The sequence below is a fragment of the Meriones unguiculatus genome, chromosome 11 (assembly GCF_030254825.1).
Source record: "Meriones unguiculatus strain TT.TT164.6M chromosome 11, Bangor_MerUng_6.1, whole genome shotgun sequence".
NCBI classification, from domain to species: domain Eukaryota; kingdom Metazoa; phylum Chordata; class Mammalia; order Rodentia; family Muridae; genus Meriones; species Meriones unguiculatus.
In genome coordinates, this window is record NC_083359.1 from 107,572,367 (window position 1) to 107,587,620 (window position 15,254).

General features: G+C 42.2%; 1 protein-coding gene across 1 annotated transcript in view; it reads left to right on the forward strand.

Moving 5' to 3' along the window:
• Positions 1 to 15,254, forward strand: part of Ush2a (usherin) — a 653,036-nt gene that overhangs the window by 535,141 nt on the left and 102,641 nt on the right. The window contains exons 55-57 of the mRNA XM_060365102.1: positions 840 to 947; positions 8,116 to 8,299; positions 9,161 to 9,318. Of these exons, the coding sequence (XP_060221085.1) occupies positions 840 to 947; positions 8,116 to 8,299; positions 9,161 to 9,318 (450 nt within the window). The remainder of the gene's footprint in view (positions 1 to 839; positions 948 to 8,115; positions 8,300 to 9,160; positions 9,319 to 15,254) is intronic.

Consider the following 15,254-nt stretch of genomic DNA (forward strand, 5'->3'; position numbering starts at 1 on the left):
TGCAGAAGAAGTAAATAAGCGCTTTGCCCTCGTTGAAACATCCTCAACCTGTGTGCAAAGACAAAAGCATCCAGCTTAAGAGAGCAGTTTGTTCACCTGGTGAAGAAGTGCAGTGGGTTTTGCTGTCCTGTGTTTTGTTTTCTTAAAGTGTTGGTTGGTGTTAACGAGAACTGAATACGGCTTGAGGCTAGAGAGTGATGCCTCTAACCTTCCTGTAAGATGTTTTCTGCTCCTCTTCACATGAGAAGCAGTTTCAGGGGCTGGAATGGTTAATGTAGAGAGGAGAGCACTCAGGGGGATTTGGTAACTGTCTGCAAATATTTAAAGAACACATAATGTGGAAAGGAAATTAAACTTGTTCTATGGGTCCCCAAGGGTGGAAGAGACAGGAATGTTTTACCACAATGTAAGGAAAAACTTTCAAACAAAACAAGGAGAACCCTGGTGCTCTTCAAGATGGAATGGGCTGTTTGGGATATGTGTACTGTGATGCAATGAGTGGGACTGTCTCAACCACGTCATGTAGGGGAGACCTGAGAAGGACGAATTTTATTATTAATATGTGAATGTTAAAGTATCCCCACAACTGAGCATTTGGGAACTCTTGATCAATGTAACTGTGGGAAGTTTGTATCTTCGGAGAAACAAGGTCATTGATGGAGCGCTTGCCTGGCCTCTGTGAGGCTGTGTTCCAGCCCCAGTACCATTAAGCCTGTGTGTTGCAGAAGAGTCTTAAACGTTTGCAGAGCACATCCACAGCTCGGCATGTAACTTCCGGTGCTTAATTGTTAATGAATAACCCCCTCACGCTGTGCTGTATTTCCTCTTGGCTCTTCCAGGTCTCCAGCCATACACAAACTACAGCTTCACACTTGCGGCCTGTACAGCTGCCGGATGTACTTCCAGCGAGCCCTCTGTGGGTCAGACTCTGCAGACTGCCCCTCAAGGTAACGAGGACATGTCTGTGGTTTGGAGAAAACGTCTGTGTGTGCTATTTTAATTAGCTTTATAAACTCTTTTGTAGCAAAAGAAGGCAGCAGGAAAAAATTTGACAGGAAAAATTAAAATAATATCCCATGTCCGCTCTTTGTACAGGGTTGAGGAAACTGTACACTGCCACTCACAGCACATTACTTGAAATTCTTTGTCATTGAGAATTACTTTTTTATGAGAAAAAAATACAAACTTGTATATGAAATGCCTTGAAAACCCAAGCATTAAACTATTTAACTAAGGAGTACCAAGCCTGTTGCTAAAGCTGACAAAAATACTCGCTGCCTTTAAGAAATTACAACCAAAAAGAGTGCTAATATAATCACCAGGTATATATGAAAAAATATAATCTGAGGGAGAATGAGAGGTTAAAATCTATCACAGGAACAGAAAGGCTATAGTGTTCCCCAAGGGCCGGGCTTTGCAAACACATACACACGCACACACATAGACAATGGGTGAAGTAGACCACCAGGCTCTTTGAGGGAATGTACAGAGAGCTTCTCCCCTGTTTAGAAGATAAACTGGCAATGTCTGTTAAACTCAAAATCTTAATTCCTTAACACAGCAGTTCAGTTTTCATTATTTATGCCTGAAACTCTTCCACACATGTGCACGGGGACCTGTGTCAGGATGCCTGCAGAAGCATCATCTTGCTTAATGCGATTTAAAGTTTGTGGGAACGGTGATCTGCTAAGTAAAATCACATTGTGGGACCAAGCTGATCTGTTCCTAAAGGATGCTGGAGAGTACACGCTTTATGTGTAAAAATGCAGCAGGCTCCGCTCATTTCTAAAGATAAATACACATGTAAAAAAAGAAGAAAAAAAAAACATTGTAAGTAGCAGCCCTGTGGTGTCACTGACCTCCTGTGGATTGGAACCTGGGTGTGTGACGTCATTCCCTTCACGGAAGACATTATGCTCAGTAGCCTGTGGTAGTGACCTACTGTGTGTCAGTCTTTATTACTGGCCTGTTTTACAGATGGGGAGTTGAAAGCACACATAAACACGCATCTAAAGAGGACCGTAGTGTCTGCCGCCATGTTAGAGTCCCAAACCTCTTGTTCATTACTTTTCTACTGAAAGGACTGTTGTACCTTGGAATATTAGGCCTAAATTCCTACCAGTAAATGGGGAATAAAATGGAAAATTCCACATATGGGGCATATGGCTCCTCTCTAGGAGCTCACTAATGATGCTCTCTATATAAAGAATGCTTCATGTCAGAGAGCTTGGTGTTCCTCTGAAAGGAAGAGAGCAGCAGTGGAATTTTGGAAAGGGAAACCATCAAATGGGTACTCTGATGATAACGGGTAATTGCTAAGAGGGGATCATCCAGTTCTGGCTAACCCTCAAGCCTGACAGAATGAGGGGCCTCTGCTATTAGTTTATTCACCAAATCCATATTCTTAAGCTATTGGGTTTTTCAATGAATTTATTTCCCCACTTCCCATTATAAAATTTCTTGAAAGGGTCTAGGTTCTAACTTGAAAATAATAACTGTAAATGATACAGGGGAATGTGATATAAGAAAATCCTCAGTTTTTTAAGGTTATGAGTGATCCCCTCGCCACAAATAACTGTGTAAAGAAATAAGGGTTTCCCCTGGATAGCAATAAAGCTTTAGATCCACTCTCTGGTTATGTGTGTATGCATGTATATATGTATGTGTGAACATTCGTGAATAACCTGTGCATGGGACCAATATAGTCCCAATGCTTAGCCTGAAGCCACAAAGGGACGAATCATCAATGCCATTGAATACCAATATAGTCCCAATGCTTAGCCTGAAGCCACAAAGGGACGAATCATCAATGCCATTGAATACTGGGGTACTAATACAAAGCAGAGACAAATTTATACTTTTAGTTTACTAACCCAGAGACTGAAGAGATGGCTCAGTGGTTAAGGCCATTTAGTTCTAAAGGACCTGAGTTCAGTTCCTAGCACATACATGAGAGTACTCAAGTCATTTGTAACCCCAGCTCCAAGGGGATCTTGACAGAGGCACCTGAACTGATATACACATACCCACATGCATGCACGCCAAAATACACACATGTATATATGTATACATAATTAAAAATAATTTAAAAGTAAACGTTTAAATTACCAACACAAGTACAGTTTATGAAATGCCATGTTTGCAGTAAATCAGACATAGTTTGAAGGTCTAAGATTTGAGAGGGCATAGGAAGGAAGTTAAAAGGAGCCTGCGTTCACAGCCACCCTGCTTCTTCTCATCTTATTTACCTCTAAACATAAAGTCTTAATGCACAGTATGGCCTCAGGAAAAACTGAGCACACGTCTCTCCAGTCTTGTCCTCAGAAAATTGCGGCTCTTTTATCAAGTAGCGAGAACAGTCTGGATCGGGTTATTACCCTATTTTCCTAGAACAGCTGCTGGCTCAGTTAGACCAGCTCATTTTAGAGTGGAATCACACAAGCTTTCCCCTAGCCTCAATGTTGGAGATAAGAAAAGACCCAGGCTGACTTGAGCTCATTCCAGATCCCTCTCTCCTGTCTTTGGCTTCCTGGTGCCCCTCTGCATTCTTCCTGTACTCCATACACATCACTCTAGATCTTGGTAACAGCCCTACCCCCTTATGAAGGTTGAGAGCAGACAAAGGCTAAGCCCTCTTAGGATTCCCTCACAGGTCTGTGCCTCGGCTGTGCTGTCAGTCCTTCATCTTCAATGCTCACTTCTACCCTACCCATTTCCCCGCGTTGCCTTTGCTCCTGTTCTCCTCTCTTTGCTACCACCAAAGCCCATCACCTCAGTCCCATACTGGCTGTTCCTTATCTTCCATCTTCTTTGTACATGATACATCATTCTTCAGAAATCTCACTGATTGTAAATAAAAAGATTTTTCAGTTTTCTTTTTTATCTCTTCTCCCCCTGCCTTTGTTCACGTCCTTCTAATTTCTCCATTTTATCCTAAATAGGTTTGTCTTCAATAGCTAGCTTTCAGTTTTCTCATATTCCCTTTGATTCTTTCCCCATGTCAGAAAGGACATCTCTTGTGTTAGTCAGCTCCCTAAAATCTCATTTTATTCTGAGGAAGCAAATCCTTATTGTCTTTGTAAAGCAGACAGAGGCCTGGAGTTTTACGTCTGCTAATCTGGTGGTCCTGACCGCATACTTTGCAATGGCAAGTCCTATCTTGATATCCACCTTCCTACATGCTTTCTCATTTCTCTAAGACTCTACATGCTGCTCCTGTGTCCTCCAGCAGATATTTCTGTTCGATGTAGTTCACATGGCTCCTCTTAAAGCAATATACCCCTAGGAATACCTCCTTCCTACCTCTCCTGATCTCACCCCACAGTCCATGCCAAGTCTTTTATCCTGGGTGCTTTCCCAGAGCCCATACTTCTCTTTAAAGATGACTTATACTACAGAATAGTATTGTATCTATAAATCTACATTCACCATGACATATTGAACTCCTGGAAGAATAAGGATGTCTTTATCACCTCATTCCCAGGGCCTGACACAGAAGCAAATGCCAGGTCATGTAGAAGGCTGAATGAGTAAATTAGCCAGTAGTTAAATTCTCTACAAGTCTGTGGGTCCTTGATATGATAAACTCATACGGAACTGGCTTTCATCAACAGATTTTAAGAAGTAAAGCCACAATAAATATTGGGAATCCTTTAGTTAACTGACATTTGCAGGAACTTTAGAAGTGGGTGATAGTACACAAAACTCAAGCTCACTTTAAAACAAAGCTAATAGCAGTGTTCATTTCTGATAGTCACTGTGTCAAAGCAGCTTACCTTCTGATTGTGACCCCCGAACTTCCACCTGCCGAGCCCTATCCTGGCATCGGAACTCAGATCTCTTCTTTCCGTACATTCCTCCCTTGAATTGTTTCAGAGCTGCCTTCTAGTATACGGAATAGGATTGTTTTCCTGATGTCAATCTGCAATTGAAGAGTGGAAGAAGGGGCCAGATTCATACTTGGAGCTCATTCAGAACAGTTTGCCTAAGGCAGGTCTTAACTCTATAGACTATTTCTTTAAAAAGTCAAGGTAACAACAGCCCAAACTCATCCTGCAAATAAATATGTAGCACTTCCTAGTTGCGTTTTGGACATTGAAAGTACATCTTTCCAATTAAATCTGTGGACATGTGGTTATTGCCAGCTTCCTTGCATGCAAAACTTGACTTTTGTTGCAAACGTAAAACAACTCCAAATTCTGATTTGTTGTTGTTGTTTCATTGGAACCTCATATGAACAGGCTACCTTGAGGAGTACATACCAGAAATTACATGTACATTTTTAGTTCTTTGGCAATTTTTTTGTATGTGTTTATGTGCGTGATATGTCTCTGTGTGTACACACATGTACAGGTGTATGCACACACACACTCGTGAACACATAAATGTGTGCATGTGTGTAGAGGCCAGAGGTTGACATCATATGTCTTTCCAATCACTCTATACCTTATAGATCCAGGCCTGGCCTCTCACTTGAACCCAGAGCTTGCAGATTTGGCTCCTCTAGCTAGCTTTCTCTAAGGATCTCCTATAACTGCCAAGAAATAAGATTGCAGGTAGGCAACTCCAGCAGCCTTTACATGGGTGCTGGGATTCAAACTCTGATCCTCACACATGACAAGCACCTACCCCATTGCACATCTCCTCAGCTCTTCCTTGGGGATTTCTGATATATCACTCAAGGACAGAGAGATGAACTACAAAGGAGAACATAAAATCTTGAAAACTTATCTCTTGAATCAACAAGTTCACGTGCTGCTGGAGTCTGAATTGTCAAAGATTACCTGAAGCTCCGTGTGCACTCTATCTAGGATGGAGGGATAACTGGCTATTTTCTTCTCAGAAATCAGGGGCTCTTTTGAATGCTGGTGCCTTGAGGCTCTTTGAAATCTATCTGGACTGTTTCCTTTCTTCAGCATGATGCTGAATAAATTGCATGTGAATGTCCCAAACATTTTTTTTTCTTCTAAAAACAGCAAGAACTCACCTTTTACAGAGTAACTTGCACGAGAGACACACTCAGCCAGAAGCCATTGATTGCAGGGAGCCGGATAGAATGAGTCTTGTAGAAGCTCCTTAGAAGAGGTGTAAGCTCTACCCAGAGCATGGCAGCCTCTGGCCGACTCGCTATTCCACCGTCAGACTCTCCATCAGCAGATCTCTGCATCTGTGAGAGCGCCTAAGGGGCTGGAGAGACGGCTCAGGGGTTAAGAGCACTTGCTGCTGTTGAAAGAGGATCTGAGTTCAGTTCCTAGCATCTGCATGGTAATTCACACTCATCTGTACCTCCTGTGCCAGGGAACCTGGTGCCTTCTCCTCCCCTCTTCTGGCACTGCATACACGATATATATGCATACACATAAATAAACACTCAGACATATAGAATAAAAGGTAAATAAATCTAAAAACGTTCGGCTTAAAGGAGCAATTAAGCACAGACCTTGAGTTGTGTTCATTTCTGTATGTATATTTCCCTTTATGCTGAATAATCAGCTCTGTGAAATAGCGAGTCTTCTCTTGGTCAACTCTGTACTTGCTATAACTATCTAGGCTGCCTAATATTGGTGTTCTATGTGCAGACACAGATTGGTAAGACTGAGAATCCCTGCCCCCATGGAAATAATTATGCTTTAAAGTAGAAGAAGGCCATCCAGCCCTAGCAACATAAGCAATACATGAAGGAAATATAATTGTAGTGTCTTCAGGGTCATGAGGGAACTAGAAAGGGATGTGTACTGGAAACCGAGTCAGAATCTCCTTGGAAAGGTTAGAATAAGGCAGCAAATGCCAAGCAAGCTGCGTGGATGGGGGAAATCTACCCCAAGGACTGAACAAATAAAATGCAAAACCTATGCTGTTGGAAGCAGATGTATCTAAGAGAAGTGCAAATCCTAGTGGCAGGGTCTCTGTAGGCATGAGCACACTAGAAACAGCTTCAGTAAAATGGCTCCTGTGATTGGGGAGAGCAAGGTTATTGAAACCTTTGGAGAGTGGGTTGAGGCTTTCGGAGAGCAGAAAGCATGTCATTAGCCAGGGCCAGGGTGCTGAGGATGGTTCATTTGCATAAGGAAGAATTCCATGTGCTGCTGGGTATTACTTTATAAGGGAAAAGGAAGTTTAACCTGACTGCCAGGGGACACAGGCCCGGGGGAAGAAAGGGAGTGCACTACCCCTGACCATCTCAGGATGAGATTTCTGCAGTTTGAACACTCTCGACTCCATTTTTGCTCCAACTCTCCCCTACCTCCAGTCACAGGGCTCCTGGCCCCATGACTGACAGGGGAATGAGTAAGGAGTGCCTTAAGATAATTCTGTTTGTGTATTTTGCCTAAGAAAATTAATCTGTGGCCAAACTTGGAGCTATGTTAGACTGTGGACAAGAAAAGCAGGAGATCTACTGTTGATGCTTTGAACTTTGACACGCAAGTAGTTATCCATAACAGCAATGTCACATAAACAGTTGGATTTGTAAGTATGAAGCCCAGGGAATGATGAGTATCAAATATGCCTTAGGAATTCTTCAGCGTAGATGAGCTAGAGAGAGATCATCAAGGAAGTGAGTTTGGGAGGAGGAAGAGAACAAAAAGAAGAAAGGATGTAGTGGGGTTTCAGGGAGGAGAATGCAGAGGGTAAGACAGACATTCACTGTACTAAGAGACAGTGAGGAATCTTGAGAAACTGAGAAGTGAGGCCAGAAATTATCAGGGGAAGATGATATGAATAGTACAAAGGGGAAGCGGAGATTCTAACTTACAGAACTAAATATAATACTGCTAAATACCTGATTGTTCTTCCTTCCATGAAACCCAAAGTTTCAAATGCCCAGGTTTTCTTCCAGCCTTGATTAAATTCTAGCAGAGCAATTCCTAGGCCTCAGAACCTCACCCCCCCCACACATACACACACAGACACAGCCAGTGGAGAGGCATTCCAAAGTAAAGCAGGCAGAGAAACAAATTCATGCTTAGAATATATTTTTATTTCTTCCACAATGAGGCTGTCTGAATCCACAGACCAGGGCTTGCTGGCTTGGGTTGGGGGAATGGGGAGCTGTGCCATTTCACAAGACATGTATTTTATCCTCACAATAAAACCTCGTTGTGTCATTTTTGCCAGGAGTTTGGGCGACACCTCGACACATTATCATCAATTCTACAACCGTGGAATTATATTGGAATCCTCCAGAAAGGCCCAACGGCCTCATTTCTCAGTATCAGCTGAGGCGTAATGGAAGCTTGCTTCTCGTGGGTGGCAGTGATGAACAGAGTTTCACTGATAAAAACCTGGAGCCCAACAGCAGGTGACAGAGGGAAACTTTGCCAACCACACTGTTAGCTTTCTACGCTGTTCAGGGTTGAGAAAGAATGCTTCCCGCTAAAATGTTATTCAATTATTGAATTAATCTCCTTATTCATTAGCCATGCTGTAACGGATAAAAGTGCTAAAGCGTTGTTAGTTTTCAGTCTACATGAAATCCTTTTAACATATAAATAATTTGTCCTCTATTTGACATGACGGCAAGAGAAATTTAAATATACAAAATACAATGTCCAGCTTCAACAATTATCAAACGGTGTTTCAAACTTACATTCCTAAATTAGCAACGGAAGAGCTTGGGAAAGTCTTCTTCACCGATCACTTCTTCTCTTATCTCCCCTCCCCTCCTCTTGCCATGCTCTGTCTCAAAAGTCATCTAGACACACATTTGCAATTCATTCCCATTCATTTCTCAGCAGACACAAGATAAACCTTACATCAACAGATGTTTCAGTGCAGAGATAGAGAATAATTTAGTTTTATTGTGGAAAATAACAGATCAATTTAAATATCTTTGCCTCTAAATGAATCTCCCTGAAACTCAACCCATTTAGAAATAGAAAAGATTCGATTGAGTTTTCACAGCCCAGTAGTACACCCCAAGACATTTCTAAATCCTCAGGAAAAGCCATGAATGACTCCGGGGTTCGGCAGAGACTTGGGAGGCAGCAGCAGTGATGCTCTAGAGAGACGCGCTGTCTTTGCTGGACACGGTGACCAAGCTCACAGTCACATTTCTCCCAGAAAAGAATTCACAAATGTAGGGCAAAAAAGCACATCAAGAAGCCAGGGAACATCACTGCAGTCTCTCAAAGGTTGGCTGATTCTAGCTTTGTTTCCTCAGGTACATTTACACGTTAGAAGCAAAAACCAGAGGTGGCAGCGGTATGAGTGAGGATTACCTTGTCCAGATGCCTATGTGGACCCCGGAAGCCATCCGTCCCCCGTGTAACGTCACCGTACTGGGCTCTGATTCCATATTTGTAGCATGGCCAACACCAGGTAAAGAAAGAAATGGAATCCCCCTCTGTCTTCCTCTCTCTCTCCCCTCTCTCTCTCCCATAGCTTAATCATAGCTTCCTCTAGATGAATATGGATGGAGCAATCAAAACACACATGTAAGTCTACACATGCGTGATTGTCTACATATATACCTACTAGTCATGCTTCTGCTCCTGCCGCTAACAAAACCAACCTCTGGAAAAGAATGTATTTTGGCATATTGTTCCAGAGGGAACGTCCATAAGGTTAGGGGACACATGAGAGTCGGCAGCCGCATCAGGAAGCTGAGAGATCACATCTTTGTTTGCAAACTCCAAGCAGAGTGAACTGGAAATGGGGTAAGACTATAAACCCTCAAAGCACACCCCCAGTGACATACTTCCTCTAGCAAGGCTCCTAAATTCCCCAAACACCAAACCATCTTGGTGTCCCTATAGGCTCGAGTACTTGGACCAAGCATCCAAGTACTTGAGCCTAAGGGATATTTTTCATTCAAACTACTATAGCATGTATTACCGCATTCGTCTATCCTTACATGAGTGCATGTCTACATATACAAATACACAGATACATAGATCTGCCTGGCTCTCTAGAAAAGCAGTGTATTTTGAGAATTCAAAATTCTAAAGCCCGTGTCTTTTCACTCATACATATCCAAGGCAAGTCAGAGGTTACAGTTGCCCAGCGCATCATCTCCGCAGGAATCCTGGGTTGGCTCACTGGCCTAAAGTGTTTTGTTTTTCCTGCATGGCATCGGACAACAGGGTACTTGGAAGGACAATGACATGTTTTAATAGGAGCTTACCATGGTGAATGGCACTAACCATTGGATGTGGCCTCTCTGCCCTGTGCGCCTCCACTAGGCCATTCAGTCAATGCCAGATTCCTTTGATGGTTTAATGCACTATTACTTCCTGATCAGTGGGTAAAGTACATTCCACGCATGCATGAGGACCTGAGGTCTAACCCCTTACGCCCATGTAAGAAATCTGGGTGTGATAGCATACATCTGCACTCCCAGAGTGGGGAAGGCAGAAACAGGAGGATTCCTGAGGCTTGCTAACTTGCTATTCTAGCTGAATCTGTGTGCTCAGAGCTCAGAGAAAGACTCTCTCAAAATAAAGTAGAAAAAGATAGAGGAAGACACCTGCCAAATATATGTATGTATGTATGTATATGTAAGTATATATAGAGAGACTTGTCATGGATAGATGATGGATAGACAGACAGACAGACAGATAGCTAGGTAGATATGAAGAAACTGAAAAAAATCTCTATCTTTTAACACAGAGTACATGATTATGTAAAATTTTAAAACTGATTAGAGTTTTAAAGTTCATTTTCAAAATATTTGATTTTACTTTGATTTTCAGTACTACTGGTTAAAACTTGGAGCTTTGCACACGCTCTATAAGAAACTCCCATCTACACCTAAGCCACATACCCTGACCATAAACTTTCTGGGCTGCTAGAATAGAAGTCTTAGCCTTACACAAGGCAAGCGTGCACACCAACATGACGTCCTCAGCCCCTGCTCCTATTTTCAGTCCCTACTCTCAGATTAATGGGGTTTGTCTCCATTTCAGTTTAAGTTCATCCACAGCTCAGCACAGCATTGAAAATAACTATTCTGGCCAGTGATGGATCTGTCTCTTAAAACAATTAACAAAGACATGCTTTTCATTGAATGACATAATCATCTTACACTGAAAATACCGTCTTCTGGGCATGACATAAACATTGCAGTAGTGAGCATACAGCTGCTGTGATTGCCCTCACTGAGCCTGCACAAGACTGGGCCTGTCAGCAGTCATGGATAGAGGAGGGGCCCTCAAGCTGTACCCCTCCCTGATGACTTACTGGCTGTTGATGGGTGCTGTGAAGGGGGAGCTGCTGTCCTCAGCTGTGTGACCAGCAAGATGCCCAGGGTTCATGTTGTTCTGGCACCGGCTGGCAGACCTCAACAGCTAATTCTGCGCTATGCCATTACAGTCAGGTAGAACACAGGACCCTTAGCTCAGTTTTCCTGTTATTGTTCATTCTTGCTTTGTGTTCTGCTGGGAAGAGTGGGAATTCTCTCTGGTTGAGGTAGAATACCCTGCAGACGTCTCTTAGGTCCGTTTGATTCATGATGTGAGTTGACCCGAGTGCTGCTTTTTTTACTATTATTTTGGCCTGGATGATCTTGCTATGAGTGACAGTAGGGTACTAAAGACACTCACCGTCAGTGTGCTGTTATTAATCTGTGGTTTTACACATGGTAATACCTGTCTTATGAAACTGTATTCTCTGTGCTCCGTGAGTGTGTGTCTATAGTTTTAATCTCCTCTGAGCATGTTCAGTTATTAAGGACTGCATGATAATATTTACTTCTTCCGTTTTTGGCTTCAAGAAAATTTCACCGACATTAGAATAGCAATGCCTGCTCACGTCTTAGTTCTTTTTGCTTGGAATCCTGCTATCTCGCCTTTTATTTGACAGTGGTGTCCATCTTTGGTGGTGAGGTATGTGTCCCAGAGGCAGCAAAAACATGGAATCTATTTAAAATCCAACCTCTGCACCTGAGTCTTTTTCTTAGAGAATTAAAACAATCAATATTGAGAGTTATTATTGAAAGGTTTGTATTCATTCTTGTCATTCTGTTGATTTTGTGGTGATTTCTCAGGCCTCTTCTGATTAATAGTCCTAGCATTAGTATTTATATGTAGAACTGTTACAAAGGTTAAATGATGTCATTTATGTAGCTGGCATTTATTATCTGGATTTGTATGAAAATGCTATAGATATGGGTGATCTTTTAAATTCTGTGCTTGATACATTCAGCACAATCATTTTAATAACTCATTCTTATTTATTTTCTGGGCCCAGGAGATGGTACATCAAGATCAGGTAAAGGCTCTAGCTGGGCAGGCCTGATGGCTTGAGTTTGAGCCCTAAAGCCCACACAGAAAGCCTGGTACAGTGGTGCACATCTGTGATCCCAGCACTCCTATGCAAGATGGAGGTAGGGGAAGGAGAACTGGGTAGAATCCCTAGGGGCAGAAATATTAGAATAGACCACAGGAAAATCAGGAGAATCCTGCCTGCGGAGCGAGAAGCAGAGCCCCTCTGACCATCTGAGCACCATGACACATGCTTAGACACACACACACATATGCACACACTTACTTTTAAAATGTATTTTCTCAGACCTAATACCTTGATTTTCAAAATGCTAAAAGCACTTAGTTCAATACAGTGTTAAATTTTTTCAAGATGTTTTTTTCAAATTTTTCTGTACTATGTTGTTTTCTTCTTTGAATTCAGCATCACAGTTTTATGTTGACTCTATAATATTCTCAATAAGAAAATCCTCGTTGTGGAGTAAAAGAAAACCCTTGCTTATAAAATGTAATATTAGCTCTTTCCCATCCCAAGTTTGGTAGAAATTTTTCCATCTGGTCCAGATTAAGGGAAAATGAAGAGTTACTTGCTAAATCTGACCACCTACGCATTTGTTAACAAATCTATAATTTTAGACCTGTCAATTTTTTATATGCATAAAACTCATTACAAAAACATTGAGATGTATGGAGAGATTAAAATCTTAAACATTATTTTTCTGAGGCCTGCAAGGATTCCACACTCCAGACATGTCAGGTGACCATGCCCTTTGTCAAATGCAGTTGATTCTATCAGGAGGCACCTCATGATTTGGACAGTGATATTTTTTCAGTTCTGAACAGTCACAAATGTATGCTTTAGGCAGAAGGAAAGCAAACGTGCTGCAAGCAAGGTTGTTTATGTAGCTACCAGCATGAATTTTCTAAATCTTCCCCCAGTTTCAGAAGCTCAGAACGATTAACGATTGCACCATAGACGTGGCTGAACAGTTAGAGTCTGCACCTGTAGTTTCCAACCCTGGGTGGACTTTAGATTCCTGGAGATCTTACTCAAAAGCAAATCCTCAGGCTGAGAAGCTACATGTGGGTAGCATGCAGAAAGCCCCAGGCCGGTCTCGAAGGGCACCTGCACACCTGTAATTCTAGCACGCCAGAGGAGGAGGATCAGAAGTTGAGGGTCATCCTCGGCTACCTAGGAGCTTCATAAGACTCTGTCCCCAGAGAGAAAAGTGAAAAGAAAAGCACAAGTTCTTCACCTCAGACTCATGAAAAAGGGTTTTTTGAGGTGCAGTCAAAAAGCATGTTTGCTTGCTTGCTTACCTGCTTGTTTGAAACAAAGCTCCCCGCATGCCTCCAATGCCTCACCAAGTTTAGCAACTCAGAGCAAACCAAAATGGTCAGGAATACTAACTCCTGGAGATAGAAATCAGTGGCTTCCTCTTGAATGTACAAAGTCAAAATATCGATTGAATTAATTGATTTATTTTTACATGCATTTTGTGGGGATCAATATGGACAGAGTAACCTCAGGCAGGTAAGTTGCTGGGAGCAAATAGCCTATGTGGTTGCCTGGCAAAGGAAGAATTACCTAGGTAATTAACTGGTTTTCGGCTTTCAAATTACGTTTCCAATGCTATCAATAAGCTATATCTTAGATCATGTCTGTAAATCCTGCTGGTAAGTGAGGACCCCCTGGGGAAAGCTAACTGTGATAGTTAGAGCTGATATCGTAGCGGCACATTTCTTAAGTCCTACTATGCGCCAAACACGGCCAGGCTCAAGATAATTCTTATGCAAACAGTAAACCGTAATTCCTCTTACTAGGAATTTTAATTGTGAAGAAATCCTATAATGTGCTGGGGGTCACCAGGCATTGCCAGAATTCAAATGCAAATTTGTTCAACTGTTGCCTTTAAAGGGTAATTCCTTCCTATCTTTGGTTAACTCTTCAACCCAAAGCTTTGCGTTTTTTCACTGGAAGCCTTGCAAACGTGTGAGGTAGGCCCTCAGCTTTGGGAAGTGACAGCCCAAACCTGATGGTTCTGGGAGGATCATGTTTGTTGGGTGAGTCAAGAGGCGGCAAGCTAAAGTGTGTCGGCGAACCAGGAGACTCCACCTATGCATTTCAGAGCCCAGAAAGAAGACACAGAACTCAGCAAAATCATGCAAGAGCAGGAAGATTCCAGCTACATGGGAACAGAGAGGTTGAGAAATGTCTCAGATACCCGTGAAGAGATTATTCAAAGACTAGTTTACGGCCCTGTTCAGTATTATCTGTCCTAGGCAAAGCCATGTCCAGTTATCCCCATTTATCTGATAAACATCAGTAGGAATCATTCCAAAATGCCCCAACCTCCCAACAACCTCAAAACACAGCCTACTCCTTATATGGTGTTTGGAGGCGGGAACCCACTTACAGATAGACACACGCACACACACACAATTTAAAATAAATCAGTGCTGAAAAGGTAGCTCGATAGTTGAGAGCACTAGCTGTTCTGAACTTGGGAATCTGACCCAAGTTCAATTCCCAGCACCTACGTTGTGGCTCTCATAACCATCTGTAACTCAAGTCCCATGGAGTCTGACGCCCTCTTCTGGCCGCTGCTGGCATTGCATGAACATGAAATGCAGAGGAAACACCCATGCACAGAAAAATAAACTAAAATGAAAAAATATACAAAATATAAATCTTTTCAGGTGGGTAGAGTCACTATAATAACTTACCTTCCATTGTTTAAATGTAACTATTCAAGATCATGTGGAAACATTTCCGGAAAGACATGCCCCAACCTCCCAACAACCTCAAAACACAGTTATTTTCAAATTAGAGGCAACGTGAGCTACATTCGATTCCTCCTATTGTGTCCTCTTGCCTTGAATCAGCTCTGGACCTTGGATATTTATCAGGATAGATTCAATTGAAAGAAAGGAGTGATATATGTAACCTTAATGGATGAAAAATTAAGAAGTAAAAGACTTCACAGAATACAAACCATCTACTCAAAGAAAGAGCAGAGGCACCTAGTCCTGCTGTTTAAGAACCCAAACATT